General features: G+C 40.0%; 1 protein-coding gene across 6 annotated transcripts in view; it reads left to right on the plus strand.

The window, feature by feature from the left end:
* TMEM108 (transmembrane protein 108) overlaps positions 1–26894 on the plus strand; it is a 161742-nt gene that overhangs the window by 76429 nt on the left and 58419 nt on the right. For all 6 annotated transcript variants that reach the window (XM_005481012.4, XM_026799487.2, XM_014274914.3 and 3 more), the window contains one exon: positions 729–810. In XM_005481012.4, coding sequence (XP_005481069.1) covers positions 771–810 — 40 coding nt within the window. In that variant the 5' untranslated portion in view covers positions 729–770. The remainder of the gene's footprint in view (positions 1–728; positions 811–26894) is intronic.

Genomic DNA, 26894 nt, shown 5'->3' on the forward strand with positions numbered 1-26894 from the left:
CATGTTTTTGCCACATCACATATTCAGACAGCAGGCACAAGAATTATGAGATCCCCTTCTGCACCAAGACAGTTCAATTTAGAATAAACAGAAAATGTCTAGAGACATAGAGAAGGTTCTCCAGCCCAGGTATATCAGGAAGGAATATGACCTACAACAGCTGACTAAAATAGAGCTAAAAATGCCAGGACAAAGCTGCCCTCTGTGCAGAGATTTCAGCAGAGTTTGGGGTCTCCTCTGCTTTGGCACCACTGAAATTTTCATTGGGAAAGGAGGGGGTGGGCTTTCCCTGTGTCGTACTTCTTGAGGGAAGTGAAAAGGAGAGGCTCAGGGAGAAAACTACAGCCCCATGTGCCCAGCACAGCTGCCTGGTGGTGTCTGCATCTTGTGTTTGCTTCTCCACCGAGGACCCTTCCTCCAGACTAAAAAGACTCTGATGAAATTAATTTTATCAAGATATAAACATGACATGAAAGTAATTTTCATTGTGTTCATTTCACATACTCTTGAGAAATTTTTCCCTGTTTGGCCATGACTCTATACTTCCCTGCCAAGCTGTTGGAGAGAGAGCATGGCCGAAGCAAGCAAAGGGCAGTCAGACAATTTCCCAAAGCTTATCAATACAATTTTCCTATGAAGCTTCATCTGACTTTGAAATGAACAGGTATAACAAGGCAGTCTATATTTTTCAAACATAATTTTCTCCTTCTCTTGACTTTTTTTGGCAGAATCATGAATAAACTGGCAGACCAGCAGGACCACATGATACCATGAAGAGAAGCTTACAGGTCCTCTATTGCCAACTGTTTAGTAAGTAAATATGAATTTTTATTCTGTAAGAAAGAAACTATTCAAATCCTTATGTAAGACAGTAATATTTATGCAGGGCACAATTCAGGGAAGTATTCAACCATGTGTCTTGCTCAGGTACCTGGAGGAACCATATGAAAGTAAAATTATCCTGTTGTCTGAGATATTTAGAGATTTATTAAAAAATGAGTTGAAGGATCAGCTGATTCTGCAGAGTTTTGTACAAGAATAGAATTGATTTGCTGTGTCTTGCAAGTGAGGCAACTATCACCCTCAGAAAAATGAAATGAAGATACAGAGGATTGTGGCTGGAAGAAATAACGCAACATTTTTTGGAAGAGGGATCCATCCCACTTGGCATTTCTGGTGGTTGCCACTCAATGAAAGATCTGTGAGTGAGGAAAAGTCTAGGCTCACACAGACCTAAATTCTGTGTCACTTCCTGAGATGACAAGTTTCTTTCTTTTTCTAAGTTATGGCTTTCAAAAGAGTCCATCCAATGTGAAAGTCCAGCAAAAGCATCAGGTGGAATTTAGACTGTGGACAGGGGCTGGACCCCCATTCATGGAAGTAAGGGGAGGTTTTATTTGTAAAACAGCACTGACATTGTTGGGGCAATTTTATAAACTGACAATTTTCAGTGCAAGCATCAAGCAACAATTTTTCTTCAAAATTGTAGAGATTAAATCAAGTAGGACTAGGCAAAATGTAAATATAACCACTTGCTGTCATGTTTTACAAGGGAAATTGCTAATTTCCAGTAAAAATGAAAAAAAAAACAAACAGGTTTTTTAATGTTGTCACTTCAATTTGGCAGAATGTTTCACTTCAATGTACATATTTTCATAGACAATTTTGTATGAATTTCCCTTATTCTGGCAAAAGCAAGAGAAAAACCAGAAAATCATACTTAGTGTGCTTGGAATGAGCAATGGAAGGGCTGTCATTTTATTGGATGTGTGAAAATGAAATCTAGGAAATATTTTGTGGGCTGTTACAGAAATCTGGTTGCTATTGTATCTTTGCTTTACTCATGATCATCAGTGTATAGAGTGAGAGATTTCGTTTTGCTTTGCTGTATTGGTTGATGCTCTTACTCCTATGCACAGCTTCTCCTGTGGCACAGGGGAAACAGAGGTGTGTCCTCATGACATTAGAGGGGAGGCTCCAGAGGTGCACCCAAGGTTATTTTACTTGAGAATAAATCTGGGCCAGATGTGCCTACATGACCTGCCCAGCAGCATGATTTTGGCCCCCTCAGATTTGCTGCCTGGCTGGAGTGCAATGTAGGAAGAGCTCCTCAAGGAGAATTTTAACCAGGAACCTACTGAGAGTAGTGGGGGCTCTGGTATTTTTACCACAGCTAAGGACCCAGAATACATCACTGCATTTTGCCATGTTGAAATGTGATTTAACTCTAAAACTAACTTGGTTTCTGGACCAACATTAGGTTCATTGGAAAGAAAATATGAAGCAGAACTGTATAAATACATTTCTGTCAACATGTAGGGAAAAGAAGGAAGGTATACTGTTAATCCAAGCTATCACAGTATTGAGTCTTTCTGTAACTATTTTTATTTTTTTTAATACCATACTTCCCTGCTTGGCAACACTCCCCTTTGTTATCCCTGCTGCTTTAAACTGTATTTTTCAGGGTCATATGTTGACAAGATATGTGGGAAGTAGAGGAACACTGAATATAAAAAGGGAAAACTGAGAAAACTGTATATATGTATATGCACACACATACATATGTAGTATGACTATGCAGCAATATTGTCAACTCTCTGATGTAATTTGAAAATACAGATTCTGATCTTACTACTTCTGATGACAGGAGAAAAAACTGCTTTATTTCTCTGAGTTCAGCAAAAACTTGTAATAAATGTAGTTTCCATTAACAAATGCAGCAGCAGCTATAGCTATATCAGAAGTATTTTGGGCATCTGGAATGAATGTTTTCACTGGTTGGTTTATAAAAAGCCAATAGAAAGTTACTTAATTTCTATTATCTCAGCTTGCTTTCAGATGCACTGAGGTGTGTTACCTAAGCTCACTTTTTCCCCAGTTACATCACAGTGCTATAAACAACCTCCAAGAGAGTGCATTCTGTCCAAGGAAGAGGAAATTACTTTAATGTGTTTCCTGTGACTGTTCTTTATGGTATAAGAAGGGCCTGCAGCATGGTCTTATTTGTTTCATTTGGACAAAGGAGGAAAATTGCTGCTACTGTACAGCTGAAGAAAAAGCAAACTTTCAGAGAAATTATCCAAAGAGGGTATTCTGCTTTGGGCTGATTCACCAATGTCTTCCACCTGCCTGCCTTCCTCTTCTACAGCTGCAACAAGTGGGTCTGTGGTGCTGCCTCGATAATGTGGCAATGTTTTAATTGTCTGCTGTGGCATGAGTGAGTGATTGAGGTTCAGGTTATAGACAGAGGGGATCTATGTATGCATTCTTGCAAATAGGAGCATAGGGCATGCATAAACACAGAAAACCTAGGATAGCTGGAACAAAGTGTTGGTGGGTTTTGTAGAAAGTGATCAGCTGGAGAGATGAGACTCTGTGTGTGCTTGTGGATGTGCCTGTGGCAAAGAAATGTTGGAAGAAGCAGTTTCACCTCCAAACTGGTGTGTTGTTATGAATCTTGCCACATTTTGCTTGAGTCTCAGCTGTGCTACTGGGCCAGTAGTGGCTACACTCATGTGTGAATTCTTTTCCACCTCTGTTCATTTGTGCTGTGTTCAGCTGTGTTTGTGCAGTGTCTGAGACAGTAGGACTCTGTACTCTAGAGGGCTTCTTGGCTTTGGGGCTGGAAGAAAAGGGTTTTGTAGATATTGGTTTGATTTTCAAACAGTGGGATTTGTTAGCTGCATTTTAAAAATCAGACCCATATAAAAATAAGATTTTGATTGTAACATGTCTGGGCTTTTTGGTGAATTTCACATGAGTTATGTAAGCATTCTATTGCCATCCATACTCTTTTGCTTTCCAAAAAGAGCACATTCCATCCATTCATGCTGATCAAGAATAGCATGTGAAAATGGCACTAGCAACAGCTGCTCTTTTGAATAGAGTTGTAGCTGGCTTGAATCTGATCCCAGCTGTCAAGGGGTAGAGTCTGTGAAAATTGTAGCACTGCACTTGGCCCAGGACAGGGGCTCCGGGCGATGCTACTTTACCTCTAGTCATTCATAATTTATGAATAAGTAATTAAACATGTGATGTAAGGCTATGAAGAAGTAGTGCTTTCGTACTGTATCTTCAAAGATTCTATTTAATCTGAAATTTCTTAAGACATTAAAAAAAAAAACCTCCACAAAAGATTGAAACAAAAAATTTGGAAGTGGTTTCTTAGTAAGAGCTCTTTGAAGTCACTAGCTAGATTGAGTTGATGAGGACCAATTAAAGCAAAACATGTGTCCACAATTTGCTGCCATTTGTTCTAGGCACATCTTTATGGATGAAGTTTGTTGCCTCTGTAATGATGAAGATGCAAATGTCTTTCCCATGAGGCTGAGCAATCTCTATTTTTTAAAAAGACCTAATGTGATGATTTAAGCCCTACAGCATGAGCCACAATATGTCTGCATTTTTGGTAGTAAAACATGCACATCATAATTTGCCATTCATGCGCTGTTTACTCAGGGCTTCTAAGTTGCATATAAGCTAGAGAAAAATGTGGAGACAGGTAACTGGTGGAGCTTTTGGCGCACAACCTCTATATGCGAGTTTCTTCCTCAGGCATTTATTTTCCTGAAAAAATGCAAGGACTTTTATTTCTTGTTTACTTACAGCACTAGGGTCTGTGTGAGGACCTGTCACACCACAGCATCTGAAATAAACGGCCATCTGAGTGCTTCTTCATGTCATTATCACTTAGTGTGTTCCCAAGTATCGCTCTTTCATCTCAGAAGCCTGGCACGATGCCCAGTAATCTCAATAGAAAGAGTTTCCTATTTGCAAGTACCACTCTCCGTAGTAAAATGAGCAAAAATGGCTGTGGGTGGCTGTGCCTTGCACACAGGCTGTCACAAGTCTTGTATCCCCTTGCTGTGGATGCAGCTTGCCTTCCCCAGTGTTAACTGGCAGCCTGGCTGCCTCTCAGTCAAGTCTTTGCAGTGAAGTTCACCCTGTAGAAAGGGTTAGCGCAGGCCTGCACTCCATTCCAGTCTGAAGCAAATCCATCTTGCTTATCCCTCTTCTCATAAATATTTAATAAGCAATGTGAGTTTGTAAAATTCCTGTATTAGAGAAGATCCAGTCCTAAGTGCCTTCTGAAAGGTGTTGAGCAGCCTCCTAATGCCTCTTGCCTCTGGTAGGAACCCACACCCACCAGCTTTTCTTTCTATTGCCGAGTGCTGTCTGTGAATAATTACGTGTTATTAATAAGATGGTATGCACTGATGGCTCATTTATACAATTACACATGGCTCATTTAGTGCAAGTGAAGAGGCATGGTAACAGTACAGGAAAGACTGCTGCCAGATGCAGGGGAATAACTGTTCTCTGTCCAGAGCAGCAGATGAGATGTGAAGAAATAGATTTATGGAGCAGGTAGCTTGACATTAGGCATCAGGCAAAAATGCTTTATCAGGTTAAGGTACTGAAACTCTAGAACAGGCTAGGCAGGAGGATTTAAGTCTGCCACTGAAACACCAAATGGAAAAAAACCCCATCTCTCAGGGGAGACAAAGGTCATCTAGATGATTTCTAAAGCTCCCATCAGACCCTCTGTTGCTGTGACCAGTAGGTACTGTATCCTTAGTGCAAATGAGCCTGCTCGCTTCCACCGAGAGATCTCAGCTTGCACTAGCCATGTATAATTAATCCATTCGCTAGAGATGCACAGCTGACAAGGGCTTAAAAGTACTGGGGATCACTCGATACACATCAGCAGAGAGTGTCTTCCTGTCATTCACAAGGACCCACAGAGAGGAAAGAAAACAGCATTTTTGTTGTGCTCTGTTAGATTGGCAGGTATTAGCTTTAGCAGAGACAGCAGCGGGGAGTGGTTATCCAGCAAAACAGATTCCATCTGGTTTGCTTAAAAATTAGAAAGGTAAACAGCCTCTGGCTATGCAGTGTATGATGTACAAAGCTTTTTGGGATACTCACTGGGCTGAGGCATTTGTGTTTGAGAGTCACGTGGCTTGGTAACAGCCTGCCCATCGGGCAGCTCACAGCAAGCAGTCCCTCAACACTTTCTTTTCCCAGAATTCAATTAAAGATTGTTGCTTCAGCTTCTCAGCAAAAACTGCCTTCTTGAAAAAAGCTGCAACCTTCCATTTTGTGATCCTGTCCTGAAAAACAGACCTTATAAAAGGGGACTTTAAAAGCAAACCAATTCACCTTATAAAGAAACTAAATAGAATTTACATTTTCTTATCAGATGTAGGCTCCAGTGTCCTTGATGTGCCCTTTAGTGAGATTTCAGCTTAAACACACACACACAAGAGGGAGGGTTCCTGCTTGTTGCCTGAATAAGCAAAACTGTGAATCGGGTGGCTCTCGCCATCCCAAAACTGAGATTGTTCCCATGAATAGCTTGCAGTATTTATTTTAAATTTACTGGTTCCATGAGCTGTACCCTTAAGGGCATTACAGTTTGGTAGGATTTCACAGATAGCGTGAACTCTTTAACAAAAAGTTTGAGGTACATCTGTGGGGTGGGGATCTTCTGCCTTGTTTTGCCAAGAGCGGATAAAAATTCAGGACATAGCAACACAAACAACTAACATACTGTGTAAAGTTCTCCACTTTTCTTGAAGATTTGCTCAAAGACACAGAAAAATGTGGAAGAGGCCTGGGACTGTAGAATATCAAGTCATGGTTTAGGTCCTTGACACTGAATTTGGGATAAAAAGCCAACAGGCAGTTGCATTATTATATTTGCTCTTTGTATTTGCAAACAAGCTATTCATGCCTTTGCATATATCATTTGATAGTCTGAGTATGTTCTTGTTATTAGACACCTTCAATTTTATGTCTCTACTAGTGCTATTTGCACTGGAGCCCTGTAGATTTTTCAAAATTAATGAGCATGGATTCTTCACAGTGTTTATATTCATCAAGCATTCACACACCAGTTGTGTGACATTCTGGTAACAATGTCCATGATTAGCATGCCAGAAAACCAAGAGATATTAAGTAAATACATATAAATATGTATGCTTAGCCAAATTTGAAAATGCTGCAAAGATTTGGTTTTAAAATTCCTTACCACCTTGTTAAAACAATAATCTGATCTAAACCCACAGTATTACTTCTATCTTATGTTTTGAATTATTTGTGTTTTAGACCTGAAGTGATCCCCATTGTATGACACCATGTCTGTCTAATCTGTTTTAGATTCAGTGCTGTTTGCCTAAAGCCCTGAGAGAGATGTTTTAGAGCGAGAGTGAAGAGGCAGGAGTACAAATGTGACTTTCCTCTATTTTCCCTTTCAAAAGTCTATTCATCCATCTCTAACAGAAATGAAACTTCAGGAACAAAGACTTAACAGCCTGTGCAAATTCATGTGTGTGTTTTGAGACCCAGTGTCAAGTGGAGAAAGAAATGTTGCTGTTGTGCAGGCCTAGCAACCATGAAATATCAGTCCTATTGAGTTCAATGGCAAAACTCCCATTGACATTAGTAGGATTGGGATTTTATTCCCAGCCTTCATGTTCCCAGCTTCATTGCTTCAACATGTTGCAATATAAAACAAAGATATCCTGTCAGACATTTATTTCTTTCCCCGAAGCCTTCTTTTCTTCCTGGCTGTGCCTAAGAAACATTGTTATGGTTTTTGACAATATTGCAATCAAGGCTTAATTCAGCAGAGATGGTTAAATATGTAAATTTAGTTGTTACCCCAGCCAGACTGCTCCTACAGCAGCAACTAGCCTTGGGCTTGAATTGCCATTGAACTATGTTCCAATAATTTGAAATAAGAAAATTTATATGTCAACATGCACACTGGTGTCTCCTGGCCGTGAATTACCCAATGCCTGTGACGCTGTTCCTGTGGGAAAGACAGAAAAATTGCTGTTAGGTACTCTGTTACACTGCTATGTGATATTCCCCATGTGAAAGCTGCCCTGCATAAGGATTTGTACCGCTGGTATCAGTACCAAAGCAATATTTAGACCCCTGTGTTTAGGTGCTGAAACTTTTATATGTTAAAAGTGTCTTGCAACTCCTTTGAACTTTTCTCCCTCCAGCCACCCAGTGGCATGCTATGTTCTGCTATTTTTGAGCAGGAAGGACCTAACTGTGGATGTTATGGCAGCTTTCATTGCTCAGTTGTGTGTCCATTGTAGCTCATAGCAGGCTGTGTAAATAATTTACCTGTAAAACCAGGCTTGTTGCAGGCAGTAGAAACAGTTTAGAAGAAATACACATACACTAAAGTGTAATCTAATTCAGCAGCATGTGATGGGTATTATCCCTGTCCCTTGTCTAAATAGAAAATATATGGATGTCCTCTGTGGATCTACAAAAATTCTCCAAAGAACCTGACCATGTACCAAAACTTAAGCACATTCGACTCAATGGAAGACTTCAAAACTCCGCCTGTGAAAAAACTTGTTGTGAATCATTATCCAGGCTAGCCTTTGGAACAAAGCCTTTGCTTCTAGAACAGTGCATCCATCTGGTCTTTATTTGAAGACAGGCATCTACAAAACTTCCTTGACAAATCAAGGCCCTGTACATAATTGGTATGAATGTATTGTTTTGTAGTACATTATTGGTTTAAACTGTGCCTATCCTCTAATGTCTGAAACCTCAAGGGCAGGATGTACTCCCAAGGCCTGGGAAAAGCCACAGTCTTCTTTCACATGTTGTTATTCCCCATATTATTTTTGGATGAGAGGAAGATGTTCGTTATATGTCCTACACAAGATGTTTGAAAAGTGATCTTAGCAGGAAAAATACCCCACCCCTGCTGGGTTCACAAAAGGTTCTGGAAATGAGAAGAAAAATTTTATAACAGGTCACAGCCTTTCAGCTGGAGAAGGCAAGGGAACCACAACAGTGAGGCCATATTTCCTTGGGGTTGAGGTGCTGGGCCTCCACTGTGGCTGGTGTGGATCTCATAATGTGCATCACGAGTGCCCAGGAGGAGCCACCACTTCAGGTTTTGGAGGAATAGTGCAGTGTAGCCTGGCCAGCTTTCCCATTTCTGAGCTATTCCTATTTCTCAAGACCAGGCTCCTAGTAACATGCAGGGCCAAGGACAGGATTTCTAGGGCCAGGTTTTCCATATCAGCACATGCATAATAACTGATTTTGGCACTCAGTGAGTTTTCCTAAGTACCTAAGCAGATTAACCTGCTTTCTTCCTAGTGGCTGGAGCAGGAAACTTCTGCAGGTGGCTTGAAGAAGTGCATGAGGCACATCTCTCTAATACAGAGTGCCAAGATATTTTGGAAAATCTGATCCCTTTCTCTCGAATTTAAGGGAGTAGACCTTGTTTCAAAACCATGTAATACTATGCAGAACATAAATATTTTGCCTCAATATTATATGAGTAATATTCAGTGCTTGCTAAGACCAAGTTATATGGAAGGGGGAAAAACAACAAAAAGGGCACGTTGAAGAAAGTAAAACAGTGTGGATGGGTAGAGAGATGATAGCTGCATATTCCTTATAATAAAGTAAATATATTCATAATAAAGTAAATATACCCATTTCTTATTGCAGGTTTAATTGCAGTCTTTAGGTGTATTACACATACCTATTTGAAGCACTTGTGTGGATTGGATTTATTGTGTGCCTATTTTGTATTCATTGGACTGTTTTCCATAACTTTCTACTGCAGCAACATGTAAATATCCTTCTAGCCACTGCCATCGTCAGTAGAAGTGTGTGTGCTGTGGCAGAGTAAAACTTGCTCTGCATGGAAACCTAAAATACTGCTTAGAGCAAAATGTTCAGATCACACAACAAACTCTGTCTCATGAAGTTAACCCATAGACCTACCTTATTGCTAGAAAAGGAACCACCAATTTCTCTCTCATCCCTGAGGAATATTGGTCTTAATTAAGTTGACCACCACTGCAGTCAGTTGTTATGAGTCATTGCAGGAGACCCTGAAAGAGTTGGAAATTTTTGTGCGCTCTTAGGTGACTTCACATCACATTTTATTGTGACTTTCAGAGTGAACCAGTGAGCGTTAAGGACAGTACTTTGATGTAAAACTGTGAAAAGCAGCATGATTTCTGGCCACAGTATAAATCCATTTTTTAAAACCCATAGCTTTGTTGCTGCTGGAATTCCCATGCAGACAGCCTGTGAGGGAAGCTCAGCTTTCTAATCTGAAGTTTCTCATTCTTTATGCATTTGGAAAAGGCACTGCTTCCTTAAGTTAGTGTTGCATGGGAAGGATGATGACTTTGCACTATCTTCTAAAGCATTGGATTTCACTGTCTCATATAGAGGCTACAAATTCATTAGGCTATTGCAGCTTTTCATTGCTGGGGGCATTAACAATTAACATACAAACACCACAATGAAGATGTCAAAGAGAGGAAAGTAAAGATAACAAACAAGGAGAGAACCTGATAAATTAATAACAGCGTGCTTGCAGGGCAAAACACTTGTATTTGTATAGACAGATTAAGTTTTGCCTTACAGCACAGGGAGAGAAAAAAAGTGGCTTAAAATCCTGTGAGCTTTCAGCCTTGTCTTGGAGGTAAAATGGATCAATTATCTCTCATTTTTTGTTGTTCACCCCAACAGTGCTGCGGTTTGACGCTATTTTTTCCTTAGAGAAACTGGCCATTTCACCTAGTTCAAAGCTGTTTTGTTGTGCCATTTCAGGAAGGAAGAGCTGTTTTTCTGATCAAGGTTCTGTACATGCCTGAAAGCCTCACGTTAAATCCCTGCCCCGGGACCTACTTCTTAATGCTGAGGTTGTGAAGCATAAAGTTAATCACATTACAGTCTGTACTGCACAGAGGTGCCCTGAAAGTTATTAAGGATGAAGCTTGTGCTGGAGAAAGGGCAATAGGTGCTTAGGGAAAGAGGATCCTCCAAGGCTGATTCCCAGGAGCAGACAAGGAGGATGTGCAGGAATGGGGTAGTGTGTACAGCTTATTAGGAATGGACAGTAGCAGCTCTTTTTTTTTTTCTTTTTTTCATGCAGGGCAATCCCTTATGGGAGAGATCATCTACAAGATAGGAGTTATAGAACCCTGGGCCTCAGCAATGCTCACTGCAGTGCATCTGTTCTTGCCCTTGGGACATTCATGACTGGGGCCATTTGTTTCAAAGTCACCACTGAGCCTGTATGTGACTGACAGGGAATCAGATATAAATCCTCTAGCCTCTGAGGTGGAAGGGAATGAACTGGGGACAGGATAAGGCAGAGAATGCTTAGTGTGCATTGTCAAAGAAGGGCTCCTAAAGGAAAAAGAAAGGTCTTCTTTCCTTGTAGTTTACAGAGCTGCAGAAAACCTGGGGTGAGTGGGGTGCAATGTACATAGGCTTGACTAGTGCTTCTTCCAAGGAAAATTTGTTTCAGAAAGGAAAAGCTGTTGTAAAGAAAACTCTTGGTCTGAATTGTTGTAATGCTCCTAGCTATAAGCTTCTCTCAGTTCCAGGGCACCTGTCTTCTCCAGTATTTTCCAACATGAAAACAATCCCTCTTTCTTGCAGAAGGTAGTGACACCATTTAATGACTTCTGCTGTTCCCTGCTTCTAGCACTTCAATTCTGTCAGAGCAACATGCCTTTTCCACAGTGGGTTTTACTGCTGCATCAAAATTTTCAGTTTCATTCCCCTGGTTCAGAGCCTCTGTGGCAAACTAGAGCTGCACAGCACAGCTCAGCACAGCAGCCCGTGCTTCTGTGGACCATGGGCTGGCTGTGCTCCAGAGCAGCCCCATCACAGAAAGAACAGCTTGAGGGTTACAGGCAATTAGCATAAATTGCTAAGGGCCCAAAATATGTTGCAGAGCCAGTGTGAATTGTTAAGCTTCAAAATATGTTCCCTTTTTCTTGCGTCTTTTCTCTCGCTTCTTTTTTCTCTGCTGACTCTGTGGAGGAGAAAAAGCTTAGAGACCATTTTTGTCATTCTCAGAGGAGGGATGTAGCTGATATAGCTGGAAGACTAGGGCCAAAAGCACCTCCTAATATCCAGGAGACCTTGGGCTGTTGTTTTTGTCACTGAATTTCTCAGTATCTCCTGTTCCTGCATGTCTTATCTATTGAACTGTAAGCATTTGAGCCTAGAGGTTGACAGTATTTGGATGTGTTATACACTGCTGAGCATACTTTTGGCTCTTATTTAGTAATTATAACAATTAATAAGAAATACCATATGGCTAAAAATATTGTAACTCTCAAAAGAATTCTTGGGCCATTTATTTTTTGTGCATATGAGTGTGTGCCTCATTTAAGCCAATTATTTTTGTATTAACAGGCATTGGTTATGCCATCCTTCTGCTTTTATTTTTAGTAATATTCAGATTATTACAAGAAGTGTGAAGAGCAAATGAAAAAAAGAAATCAGTTTCCTAGTACTTGTCTTCTAAAATTAAATTTTCTGGTTGAATAATCCTACATTTAATCCTCGAAGGGATGTGTCCCTCAAGGGGATCATTCTCTGCACCCTCAGGTGTCTGCTGTCAAAATGTCAGAGGATGGGAGATGAATCCAAATGAATTAATGAATCCAAATCCTTGTTTGGAAATCAGATGGTGTTTGATTATGGCTTTACCATCTTTAACTACAAATGTGAAATTTATGGGCTAGAGACGTTACTCTCAAAATTCTATTCCCAGGTTGTGTTCTGCATTTCATAAAATGCAACAAAATGTGATAGAGTCCCTCTTGCTCCCCATCTTGTCAGTTATGGGAGACTGGAAAATCTCAGTCTTCAGTGTTTCAAGATGAAATTTTTAGGTCTAGCAGAGATGATCCTTTTTAGCATGGCATAGACAAGTGTAAAGCATCTTTTGTCCTATGGATTGAAGGGATTCAAGCTTTATATCCATGGAGGAACGGAGATTGCACATGGTCCTGGAGTATCTCCAGATTGCTTCTGTGTGTCCCACTTTTTGGATTGGATGCCTGTTGTCACAGGCTGTGTCAAAAGCTTCTGTTCCTGTTGAGTGATATTTTGACAGCAGGGTGTTGTTACTGAGCCCATGATCTGGTGCAAAGGATGCATCCATGTGTGTTTGCACTGGGCAGCAGCATCCACAAGGGAACAGGAAACACAGACCAAGGACTTGGGGCACCATGGTACTTAGATCATCATAGTAGAAGATTTTTAAAGTAATGAATGAGCTTATAAAAGTGTATTTCTTTAAAATTCAGCTGTGAGTAGAATGTGATGTTTATTGCTGTTTAGAATAAGGACTAATGTAATGTGCCCATTTCACTGATAATTTCAGAACTATTTCTTATGTTTAAATATTAAGTAGAAATTATTGAAAAGCTTTGACTACTGCCTTTTTGAGAACAAAAGCACTGGTAAGTATATTTTTAAAGTGTGATCTGATATGCTGAGGGGGAACTCAGGGGAGAGATGTGCAGAAGAATGCAGGTTTGTCTTAGTGTTTTTTTTTTTTAAACAGCTAGGATGTTATTTTGTGAAGTAAAGTTGTTTTGTGGTGGCAGATGTATAAAGACATTGGTTGTTTCAATGTCAGGTGTCACTGGCAGATGAATAACAAGATTGTGTGAAAAACTGCAGTTGGATCAGCAAGGCTGATTCCTACCAGTCAGAGAGCTTCTGGAGATTACAGTATAGCATGGAGAATTTATTGAGGTGATTTATCCACAGTGCTTGTGAGCACATTGCATCCATACTGTGTCTCAACTAGTGTAGAGTGGTTCTCAATACCTACAAATGTATTATTAATGTTACTTTAGAAAGCAATATGCTTTTGAATAGTTTCAATGTCCTTCATATTCATGGATTTTGAACATAACTGTAAAATTCACAGTAAATCTTCTGCTGTTGAAACAAATAAATTTTGGGAAAACATAAAAAATACTTTAAAAAATTGCATTTGATAAAATATACTCAGTCAGCCTTTCTGCTGCCAAGAGTGCCTAACAACCAGAAATGGAAATTTCCATAAAAGAGACTTCTGAAAGGAACAAAGGGGCAAAACTGAATATTCTGGTTTTGCCTGTAGGGCTGTTTTCTTGTGTTGGAAGCCTCCGTCAGTAGGTGTGCTTGGTAGCGAAGACAGGTGGAGAAAAGCTAAAAAAAGGAAACAGATGAAGCACTGTTTTATGTTAAGTACTCTGTTTTCCTCTTCATCCATTAGTTCTTGTGCTATGAGGGAAACAAAACCAAAAAGACTTGTTAGAGAAGGAGACCAAGAACTTTTTTTTCTTTTTTTTTACAATCACCAATAAGAAAATCATGTGAGAAAAGGCTCTTTGGTCCATGTTTCCTCTGTCATGGTGTTAGAGAGGGTGAGTTCTTCTCTCTGCTTTACAGTGTTGAGCAGTTCCTCAGCAGTTCCTCTTACACTCACAAGATCTACTAGCTGATATTGCTGGCATTGCCTCCTGCCCAGGCTTGCAGTTCCATGTTTTTTTGTTGCTCAGCATCTACAGCCAGGGATGAGTTGCCAAAGAAGTAACTCCTTTACAGCCACCAAAGAACAACCCCTACCTAGATTTTTTTACTGCATCATTTCTGAATGGACCTTGTGAAGTGCAGAGAAGGGAGTCTGGCAGAGCTGTCCCTTTTGGAAACTACCCTGGAGAAGAGTGGTGTGGGCAAGGGTAGCTCCCCCAGCAAGAGTTTTGGGAAGGAGAAGATTGCTCTCAGATCAGCGTGGCTCTGCACCTCAAAGCGGTAGTGAGAGAGAAGATGAAGCTGTTCCAGGAGGCCAGTCATCTGTGGCTGATCTTCCACAGCAAAACCTCTTTTGTACAGTGCATCTGTGCAAGAGTAGGAAACAGTCATGAATTTGGCAGTGAGAAAATTTTGCCTTTATAAAGTTATTAGCTGCAATGGTTTCATTTGACAGCCCTGAAATACACAAGACACTGAACTGAGAGCATCTCAGTTTTGCAGAATTCAAAACTGCTGGCTTTGTACTGAGTTATGGCAGGACACTCTGGTAGCCTCTGGTAAATGAGCTTCAGAAATGTACATCTTTATGCCTGCTTTTCTAAGCCAATATATATTTGTGCAGAGGCAGTATTTTTTTGGTGCAGATCAGATAGGATGCTAATAGTGTAATGTTTATCATTATGTAAGATCAAAAATGCATTCATTTATAATACGCATTCCAACCTCAAGACCCTGTTAATTTCAATGAATTTCAGGGTCTGATTTGAGGGACAGTGTTTTGATGAAGACATAAATCACCAGTCATAAGCACCTCTTGCTATTTTCATATGTAAAATCAGTAGCTGTACTAAAGGTTCACTGATATTCATAGTGCTTTTGGTCACTATTGAAGATGTATTTTTCTGACAGCTCTGGGACTTTGTCATTTATAATAAACTGTGAGAATAATGGACTCGGAACTGTATGTGTCTGAGGGAGAGAGTCATAGTCTACTGAATTTGCCACATATTTCAGTGTTTTAAAATATTTATTTGTTTTTATTCCATTTTCTAATCTATTTGTCCATTGTTCAACATAAGAGAATTTCAGCCTGTATACATGCATTAAGCACATCTCCTACCCTGTGGTTCACTCATCAGGCTCTGTAGATTTTTAAGGTTATGCCTCTAGGGCAAATCTGGATATGAACTGCATCAATCTTGCTCTTTCTTCCCCTTCTGCTACCCCATTTTCATTTGCAGAGGACCTTGGCACTGCTGGTTGTCATAGGAATGTGGTAGGATTGTTGAACAGGAAAAGGGGAGATGCATAGCTTTGCCCATAATACATTCAAGCTACTATCTCCAGGGGCTGCAACAGCAAGGGACACAGCTTGGAGAGTCACCAGTGTCTTTGCAGTTGCAATAATGTTTGATGAGAGCAGTGGAATTTCAGTACTCCTGTTTTGAGCCCAATGCCTTTACAACCCCTAGGAAGGGCTGGGAACATCTTTAAATGCTCTACAAACCTAGAGGTGACAGATATGTGTGAGTGAAGTGCATACTCTGCTGCTCTGTGGTCTCGAGAAGGCATCACTTTAATGCAGTTCACAAAAATGTTGCAGAACTTCTCAAGCATTTTGTGAGGAGACACTAAAGTTACCAAACAATATCTCCTACAGCCTTCACAGAAGAGGCAGAAGCTAACCTGTGCTATGGATGGCTAGTCTTCACCCCAAAAGAGTGCTTAGATGCACAGTTGGGAGATGATGTAAAGGAGAGACCTTGGAAATGTATGTCTGACTCCTATTCTTCTATAGCATTCATGTCAGCAGCCTTCTAGCTATTTATTCAGCTTTGAATGGAATTATTTTTGTGATGGCTCCTCTCTAAAGTCAGTTTTTGTGATGGAGGGGATTAATGGGTCTCTTTTTTATAGGAGCTTTGCTTAGTTCTAAGTCAGTATGCTAAAAGCACCCTTGGGCTGTTTGGGATGTTGGGATTGCAGTACTCTAAAACATTGCAGGCAGTGATGGAGCGCCTGCAGTTTTCATTCTTTTAATTTTATTTCCTAGCATTTGAACAGGAATTAATCAGACTGTGAGGAGACTGCTGCAAGGTTTAGGTAGAGTTGTGGCTGCCCAAGCTGCTTCCCTCAAAAAAAAAAGAATATCTGCCCATTTCTCTGTGACCTTGTCTATGCTGTCAGTCACTGCGTGAAATACTTAGCCTGAACAAGAGAATGGAAGGTCCAGCTGAAGAGAAACTCCAGAATATCTGAAGAAGGAAAAAAAAAAATAGTACTGAACTTCTCTAAAGGTCATGGTTAAAATTAAGATTAAAATCACTAACCTGCTTTGGTAAAGAGGAGGGTCATCAAGTACAGGTCAGTCAGCAAGGCAGCAGTTTGAATGCATAATGCGAGTGTGGATGCATAGGAGGATTAGTTTTTAGTATTGTTTAAGAGGTACCTCACAAAAGTGAGCGAGAATGCAAGAGCCTGTAACATGCTGCATTTACTCCACAACAAAAATAAATATGCCACCAAAGGGAAACCCTGGGATTTCTGCTGCTCTGAGTACTACCTTCAGGTTTCTTTCTGAATTTTCATCTTTTAGTATATGAGCTTCAAATTACTTCATTTTCATAAGGAACAAACAAAAGTAGTTTATTATTAATGCTTCTACCAAGTCTAAAGATCATGCTCTATATTTCCAGCAGTGTCAGACCACTGGAATTTCTTTAATTCACTGAATCAGATTTTTAGTGGACAGAAATGAGAGTGTGATTAGCTTGGTTTAAGTTATTATTGTTCCATGGAAATAAATCACAAGGCAAGTATGAGAGTTTTGTCCGTCTTTCTTGTGTCCTTCTGCTAGAGTTCATGTTACTGACCACACTGTTTATTCTTCAGGAGTTGGTCAGATGATGCTCATCTTTTAGGCACAACTTTACTGCAATTAATAAAATACTGATACTGTATTTCAAACCCATAGATTTAGTAGCACATTTATTTGCAAAACCTAAAGCTAGTAGATATTCATTAAAGTGTCTTTTTAAGGATGTTCCTACTGTTTTCCACATTAGTGTAGTCTCAGGGAAATATATATATAAGGTGTGTGCAAGCCCTTTTTTACATGCAGCTATTCACACAAATGCTGTAAATGAAATCCATCAAGTATCTCTTAATTTATTTTCTGGTTCTTGATAACTTCTTTCCTTTGCTAGTTCAGCACTTGAGCATTATCAGAACACAGCTTCAAATTTTCATCTTGGTGGCTCTAATTTAATTTCGAGGAGAAAAATTTAATTCAGTAGATCATCTTTGGATTTATACTGATGTTAAATGTGATCTGCTTCACTCAGCATCTGTTCCAATGAGAAAACCAATCTATTGAACTATTTTAATATTTTCATATCCCTTCTTTGCTGCTGTAAGTTTTTCCTATTTACAGCCCTAGAGAGTATGCAGCTATCTAGGCTGGTTGATTGTCATGTGAAGGACCAACAGTGGACCTCTGGCTGGGGTAGAATGCTCTGTAAGAAAATGATCCCCTGAAGTGTACTGATTTTGCAGCTATGTACAGCACAAGGAGGAAGGTTGTGTGGAGTGACGGATGCCTCTGGTTAACCTCACTGTAGGTGCAGGAGGAGCAGATGGCAGGCAGGGCACTGTCCCGACATATGATTTTAGGTACCTTTGACCCTCAGCATAGCTGTGTACAGTAGCAAATAACACTGGAGTCTTGTGAGTCACTTTTCCATGGTGCAATGTGCTTCTCTGGTACTTCAGGCACAGTTGTGAACAGGTATGCAAGGATAATGCTGTACATTATTTCTTCTTCTGAGGGTCTTGTGGTGTCTTGCATGAATAAACTGATGGCTCATTAGTGAGATCCACAAATTATTCACCAGTCACTATTTCTGTGCTCCGTGTGCTATAAACACATGTTGTTGGTAGACGTAGGTGCTATAAACATGTACATAATTAGTTTCTCTGCCTGTTTTGCTGGTGAGAAGCCAAATCCATACAGGGGTACTATACAGGTTACTAATTGAGATTACTTACTATGTAAATTATGTGAAGACCCTCAGCAAGTTAGTGGTAGAACACAGTTGGAGTGCTGCCTTCTCTGTGTAATTCCTGGTTGTGGTAGATTTTTGGTGAACATGGCCCGGATTCTGAAGTTTTCCTTGAAAACATTTGCTTTTCCTTGAGTGGTCTTAGTTCAGACTTGATCAAAGCAGGAGAGTGATGATTTGACCTGAGATTGCTTTTATTTCTCTGAGTGATGGCTGAATAGTTCTCCTTCTTTCTTGGATGAAGTAATGCCTGATCATGAACAGACATTAATCTCTACTGAGAACATTTCGTATAATGGGAAAATGGAAAAAAAATGAATCCAGGCTTTTACGTAGCTCTTGGCTTTCCTCTGTAGCAGAAAGAGCTGAGTGGTTTGTAGGAAGGGTCCCAATTCTTCCTTTTTTGGCCCCTGCCAGCAAGCAGCTAAAGGTTAGATACAGCAAAGTGACTGCACAGCCAGGGTACAGAGACCAGGCTAATCTCTGATATGACAGAGCCCATGATATGACCACTGAGGAGCTCTGCTGTCACCACAGCAGCAGTCCTGCCCACAGTAATGGAATCATAAAAGGACACCCTCATTTTGGGAAGCTTCTTCCTCTCACCTATGAACAGATCCATCAGTCTCTCTCTCACACCTTTCAGGAACCACTGGAAATCGGTATGTGGAGATAAATGGGGCTATTTAAGGTGAGGAGGGTGAAGTTACTGCTACCAGTAGAGCTTCTCTCAAATTCAGCCATTGTCAGGGTTGTGCTCCTCAAATGCCAGGGACAAAGGCACGAAAGTTAAGGAAAACTTTCTGCAGCTTATTATTTCTGATGGTAATAATAGTCTTTTTGTGTTCTAGCAGGAGAAGGACTCATTTTTCAAGCCCTGTGCACATATGTACAATACCATCCTGGATCCTAATGCATTTTAAACCTAAACTGAGAGAAGATGAGCAAAAGCATTATTTTAGCGTTGGAAAAATTATACAATGTAGGAACTGGCTTCTTCAAGATTGGAGGGAGATTCGATGGTTCTAAACTCTAACCTCAAAGTCCACTTGGTGGTTTAGTGCACATTCTTCACTCAGTTTGTCAACCAGTCTAGCTTACTGAATTAGGGGCAAAATTGATCCTGTGTTAATTTTTCTTCTTTCTCGTCTTTAGTATTGTAGAAATTAAAAATAAGCTGCAAAGAGTAAATACCTTGATTTTTATTTCACTCAGAACTGTAAATCCTGCTGATAGTTGCTGTGTGATAAACACTCTGCTCACATAGGGAGCTTATCTTCAGGAGATGCAGAAGTCCCCTATTTCCCTATAATCACTGTGGTTGTGTGAGGGAGAAAAGCAACACATAAGTTATATCTACAAAGGGAGTCGTTATCCCCAAAGTAGATAAACTACAGTGAAATGGTAGTGCCTGTTGAGCCCATGGTAGGACATAATTTCCTGCCACAGGATAATGAAATCGGTGTGTTTCTTTCCCTTTTTAGTGTATACTAAAACCTTTGCCCCTTCTCCTCGCTTGGCATCTTTGTTAGAAGCTGGCCAAGAATGTGGTATAATCACATTGTGTCTCATACCATACCATAGTACTCCATGGGTAGACTAAGCACACACTGAAATGTTTCTGTGCACCTATTCCTTACTCACTTTCCCTGGAAGATGTGAGATTGCACATTCTATTAAGAATCACAGACTCAAATCCTCTTTATTTATGTTGGGTGGTTTTGGCTATGTTGGATTTTCTTACTGTCTCATGTACTTTTTTTTTTGACAGTTTCTTTATTTGTCATTTATTTTTATACTCATTGTGCAGCTTCTCTTGGTCTCTCACATTTACTCAGCTTGCTGACCATGGCCAGTGGCACTACCCTGCTGAGTAATGCCAACTAGGAGCCATGTCTTTTCTCAAACATGGCAAAGCAGGGCTGAGATCTTGCTCTGAATAACTTGCTCCACTGCCACCTTCCATGTTTAAATCTCCCTTTGGACCTTGAAAGACTTGCTCCATCTTTTGCCCGGTTTCACCATCCCTGCCTAGCCCATGTGCTGTGCAGAGACTGGGACGTGCAAACACAGCAGAGCTCATGGCCGTAAGTAATGTGGTGTTTTAATGTCATCCTGTGGGTTTTCTTTTTAAATTGAAGCCAACTGCCTTCAGCAGCAGTCGCAGATGAAAAGGTCTTTAAGTGCTGGTGAGCTTTAGCAAGAAAGGAACCACTTATTCTCTGTAAGCCTGAGTGTGCCTTAGAGGCTTCTCAGAAAGAGAACATTTGAAGAAAACAAGAGCTGATTTCAAGTCCAGTCAGACCATCCCCTGCAAAACAGACTCAGCCCTGCCCTGTTTCTCTTGTTCATATTGGTTTGCAAATTGCAGTTAAACAAGCTTTCACAGTGACCCTCTGGAATCACCTTATAAACCACAGACTTTTTGGTTTTTCTCCCATGTGTGAAGTAGAGTAGAGTTAGTGTCATGATTAAGACTTTGCATGTATACGGAGAGAGATTGAGAGAAACAGGAGCTGGCTTATCAGCTCAGGAGGAGTGTCCTGCTCTGGCTATGGCTTCTGGGGACATGCTTAGCACAGTGAATATGTGAGTGTAAAATGTTTGTCTGGGGATGATCATGTACTATACCTGTGAAGGAAGGGATGCTGCTCCTGACTTTGTGCTTACATAGCCTTTGGTGCCACATGCCAAGCCCAGTCACACTCATTCACTTGATACTCTGCTATTAAAAGCTGATTTTATAAAACTGCTTGTTTAGCACAAAATCACAGACACTGGAAACAGAAAAAAATAGTTTATTTATACAGTTTATTTTTACACTCTCCCAATTATCTCCAGATGTTCCTACATCATACTTTCCAGCCCTCATACAGTCCTCTTCTTAAGTCACACCTTTTGTACAGAAATTACCAAGGAATAACAATTAAGGTCTATTTTTATCTCTTCCAGTACCTCATGAATACACAGGACATGAAACCTAATTTGTATGACACAGAGCTAGAATTATGTGGTAAAGGCCACAAAATTTTCCCTTGTCTCCTTTTCTCATCTGTCCACCTTTGCTTTTGGTTGAGCTTCATTTATTTCTCATTAATCCACAAATCCCACTCCTGGTGCATTGTTCTTGTTTGGATGTAAAATGCAATGGACAAATACTCCTGTGCATTGCAGAAATTATCCAGGGAAAGTTAAAGGTTCCAGTAAATAGACTACATGTTTTGGAGCTTTGGCTCTGTCAGGCAGTCTCTCCCAACACTCATCAAAAACCTGATTAGGAGTGAATCTCCCATTTTATTCTTTCTTAACGCAAAGCTGGAGGTGGCTTGGAAAGTATGCTTGAGGAACCTTTCACAATAACAAATCACTATATTGCTTAATATATAATCATAATTACTGCTAGCTAGTGCCAGGGAAGAAGAACATTGCACTTCTTCGTGCTGATGAGACCACGAACATGGTAGAATGAAGATATTTAATTTGTCAGCATTAGTATTCAGAGTGAACAGAACTTTATAATAAGTCATAAGATACCACTTCCAGATCTGGAACTGCTACTTAAGCGTTGGATTGGTTGATATCAGGAGGGGTGTTTGTTTATGTGTTTTTGCATTTTCTGCACTTGAAGCACTAGCAATTTTAAATCAAATCTCAGAAGGGCATGAATCTAAGGTTTGAACTTTAAAAATGAGCCTTTTCTATGGCTCTTTCCATTCTCTCATAGCCCTATATTCAGAGGAATTTTAACTCCTTGCACTCTTAATGATCAGACTGTGAAATCCCCCTAATGTGCTGTCTAATGTGCTGTGTGTACCTGCCAAAATGACCATGGTGCCCCTTTACAGCCAAACAAGAGCAGAGTCCCTGGCACCAGGTGTTGGCTCTACAGTGAGAAATAGGTGGTCTGTATTCCCATCCAAATACCCTCACCTCCCATCTTCCTAGACGTTTCAAGAAAATAATCTTGGAATTTGGCAAGGGAGCGGGGGACTGCACATGGCCAGATTCCCCTGCACAGATAGCAAAGCAATTAGGTCCAATTTAAGACAACAGTCATCCAAGCTGTTCTGTGTGGAGCCAAATTGAAGTATACCCAAAGCAGATTGCAGGATGTGAGCCTAAATTTGATACCTCAATATTCTTAGAACTTTTCTTTTATATTTAATTATTATTTACCGTTTGTTTATTTTGTAGCAGCTCTCCCCTCCTCTGTCAAGCAGAGCATTTCCATAAAAGTCAGCCAGTTGATTTCTGTAAACGTGTCAGAATCAAGCTTTCCTTATGAGTAATAAAGAATACATTTATGGGACATTTCTTTTCCACAATGTAGTGCCAGCTCTTCATTCCACAGGAGAGGCTGTCTGTTCCATGGCAACTGGAATGGGAATATGATTTTTCAGTTGAAATACCCTAAAGAGGCTCATAACAGTGAGGCCCGCCTAAGGCTGGTGGGAGGGAATTGGTGATTTTGAGTAAAGTGCTCTGGCCATTTTTGACACTGATATTTTCTGAAATAGTGGGGCAGTCTCTGAAAACACAAACACTATTAGGCAAAAAATTAACTTCTTCTTCATAGCTGCTGAATTGAACTATCACTGGAAGGGAAAAAAGCTCCTTAATGTTTTACCCAGACATTGATTCTCTGTTGTTGTTAAACCCCAGCTGTTCTGTGGAAAGGAATAGTGGGGTCAAAGTATAACCCTTGTTCCACACCATGGAGGATCAATACCTGCAGTATAATTCAGGTAGTTGTAATTACAAGGTCTTGACAGCTTTGCCTGTAGGTTAAATGACTGTCAATACCAAGTTGGTAGATTTCTTTTTCCTGAAAGCCCCTAAACATGTGGGGTTTACTTCTTTTCTAACAAAAAGAGATCTTTGAATCCTGGCACTTCTAAATTGTGTGCTCTGCAGACTGGCATGTCTTCTGAGCCTGGGTGTGTAGGATAAATTCTGGCTCATTTACCCCAAGGAATCCCATTACTTTGCTTTTCATGTAGCCTGCAAATCATCCTATTTTATAATGTTAATTATAAAATTATTTATATAAATAATTTATAAAATTATTTATATTATATATGTTGTGGTGGGCATGGGGAAGGTATTTCCAATGACCAGGACCAGCTTCCCTTTCATGTGAAGGACAAGGCTGAGGTTTCCAAAGCAGCAGAATGTGATGGTGATTGGGATGGCAGCTCTGGAGTCAAATCACCATCATTCCAGAAGATATGCTGGAGAGCTTTTTGGATGGGTTCGTGCTACTCCTGGATTTCAAGTGCTGTCTTGAAATTCTCGTCCACATCTGCTGTCACTGTGGATTAAATGATTTGTGTTCTTACCACACAGCAGGACAAACCATAAGGCTCCTTGTATACTTGTGTGCATGCAGGCACTCATGCCTGCCTAATGCTCCTCTTGTGAGCTAGTCACAGGCTGTACAAGAGGCATTCTGCACAGCTCACCACTGCTGCTCAGCTCTCGGTGCCTTCCACCAGTGGCAGGAAGAGGATGGTGCCCAACACAGCATGAGCTCACTGGGACCAAACACCATTGCATTGACAGGACCTGCTTGGCTCACCCTGCCTGTGAAATAATGCAGGCAGTACATCATTGAAACGATGCAGGTGCAGCTCTGGGCATAAAAAATGATGGCATGGTGCTAATCAGCATTAAGATAAAAGCAACACAGTCTGCTGTGCTGAGACCCCAGTGCTGGGGCACTTGCAGCCCAACTGAGCACAGGCCAGCTCTGCATGCTGAGTCCCAAAAGCCTAGGAATCACATGGGTAAGGGCTGTGGTAGTGTGTGTGCCCCAGTTTGATATTTTTGGGCACTGCTTACATAGCATCAAGGAGGAGAAACAACCCAACTGAGTTCCATCCGTTTATGAATGTTGAGTGCTTTTCCTGACATTCTGTACAGTCTGAGGCACTGGAAAAATTTATAGACTGATCTTCTGTGTACTTCCTGGCAGTATGTTCATGTTGAAAATTTTCTATTGTCAGTCTGCATTACAAGGAAGAACAAGTAGGTTTTTGCCATGATCTTCCCATCCAGAACCTCTCAAAAAAAATGTTATTCACCCAATAGTTGGTGTGCCCTACCAACAGAGTTTTCTGTGGTTTTGAAACAATTCAAAAACTCCAAAATTTTAGTTGTCTGTCATGACAGTTACCCCATCTGGAGGGACTTAAAACACAAGTAGATATGAGAAGAAAAAATCCTGAACTTCAAACGGAGATATATTGTTTATTATTACTGCTGATGGAAACCAAAAGAAAATCCCTGTCTCTTGCAAGTCATATTTATTCTCCTGCTTTATATTTCATCTGAAAAAAAAATAGCCTCCTTAGTAGCATCTAGGAGTCACGCTGTAGTGACAGAGAGGGAAGTGTGCCACCCTATGAATAATAAATAAACTGGCAGCAGTATCCAAAACCTATAGTTTTATAGAGGTCTGTCATCTTAGAATTCACTAGACTAAGCTATACTTAGCTGGTGAGACCAGATGAGATAATAGATGAGTTACAGACTGTCCCTGCTGTGGACAGCTGGTAAAGTCATTTAATTTTTAGCCAGAGATTTATCTGCAGACTTTCACTTAAACATCCCTGAATACAGAAGCACAGAAAAGGATTATATCTGTCTGTCTAGAAGTATATATATAGTTCTTACATATTTTAAAGAATGAGAGCTTACTTCTGAGTCAGGATGTAAGTTTTCAAGCTTAAGTTGTTCTAATAAAATAAAAATTGCTCGATACACCAAGTCCACAAAAAAAAATTGAAGAAAAATGTGAGCAACATAACCTCATATTTTCCATATGGATTTGAAATGAAGCTGTTTAACAAAATGGAGACATCTTTCAGTTTGAAATTTCTATAATCTCTCTGCAATTATGGGATAGACAGGTAATCGATGGGAATTTTGATTTTTTTACTTACACTGAAAATCCACACTGATCCTTGTTTTCACTGAAGCATTTGGTGTTAAAATAATTTGGATGTCTTTTAGATAGGAATGCCTAGAACAGGATTTACAACTAATATATGCAAGGAATGGGGAAACAATGTTTACAGGCATCCCCTGGGTCTCAATCAAGGCATTAGCCATGGTTATTGTAATAACAAAGGAAGGTGCATCCCCTCTTGGCAAATTCCTGTTGTTTGCTTATCTCATGTGCAGCTCTCTGGTGTTTTATTTGAAGAACATTTATTGATTGTTCCTCATTAACAATCATGTTGTATTGAATGAAAAGAGTCAAGTCATGTTTGATATACTGCCCTCAAACCCTCAGGCTTAGCACATCCGTCCTGGTTCCATTTTTTCCCTGACTGCTTCTATTCATTATTTTTAATGGACACTTTGAAAACTGCATGATTAGGAGCTGATTGTGCTTAATTATTTTCTTTTTTTTTTCTTTTTTTCTTTTTTTTTTTTTTATGAGGGAACAGATCTTATGTTGTAGGAACATACCAGCTCATTCAATTTGGCACATCCAACACCTAGATATGGGTATATCTAATCTGATACTATCTCACTAAGAATGGCAAATATGTTGGACCAGAGTTCAGGAGGCTCCCTAGAGAACAGCTGCTAGCTTAACTTTGCTTATGACTGACTTTTGTCCTGAAACAAAAGAGCTTATTGTTCCATTTTAAGCTAGCCAGATTAGCAGTGTGCTGTTCTTTTTGGTTTTTCCTTAGGTCGAGATAGATTGGCTCTGGATGATTAAATTCCTTTTTTTTCTACAAGAATAACACTGACCAATTTATGTTCTTCTCTCCTATTCAGAACCACATACCAAACTAGTTCTTTTTCTACAGTTTCTGTTTTCAGAAATCTCACTATTCTACAAGTCTAGATACTCTTGGATTTCCAGACAGAGTAAATAGACACATCAGATTTACCTTTTATCATTATTAGTGTGCAGAACTGTCTCAGCATCCCTTTTGTGCATGTCATCTCTAAGCCTTAAATCTTCATCTTTTCAATTTATTCATAAGGATAATCCTGAACAATTTTAATTATTTTTAATATCATTCACATTTTGCTTCTGCCAGAAAATGTATTGATAATTTTGGAGCTTAACATAATACTTTTTGTCTGATTGTATCTGTTCCTGAACCATACATCTATACTTTTGCTTCATCGTATTTAGCAGAATATTAGCTACAGAATTAAAAAGGGGAACAAGGCATGTTGTAATGTTACTTGATAATTATATAAACAAACCATAACTCCAAGAAGTGCCATTTTAACAATCATCAGGTAATTGAACTTAAACTTATAAATAACTGGGGATGTATGATCTCTGTTTGAAGAATGTAGTCCTGCTTCTTCAGCATAACCATAATTCTGCTTTCTGAGTCACCAGTTCCCAAGCTGCCTGTTTTTCTCTGGATGGCAGTTCAATGCATCATGCAGCACTGACACAAGCACAGTTTATTAAGCCACTTTCATCTCTGGGGAAAGTAAATGCTACTGCTGATG

This window comes from Zonotrichia albicollis, chromosome 1 (assembly GCF_047830755.1).
Source record: "Zonotrichia albicollis isolate bZonAlb1 chromosome 1, bZonAlb1.hap1, whole genome shotgun sequence".
Lineage (NCBI taxonomy): Eukaryota > Metazoa > Chordata > Aves > Passeriformes > Passerellidae > Zonotrichia > Zonotrichia albicollis.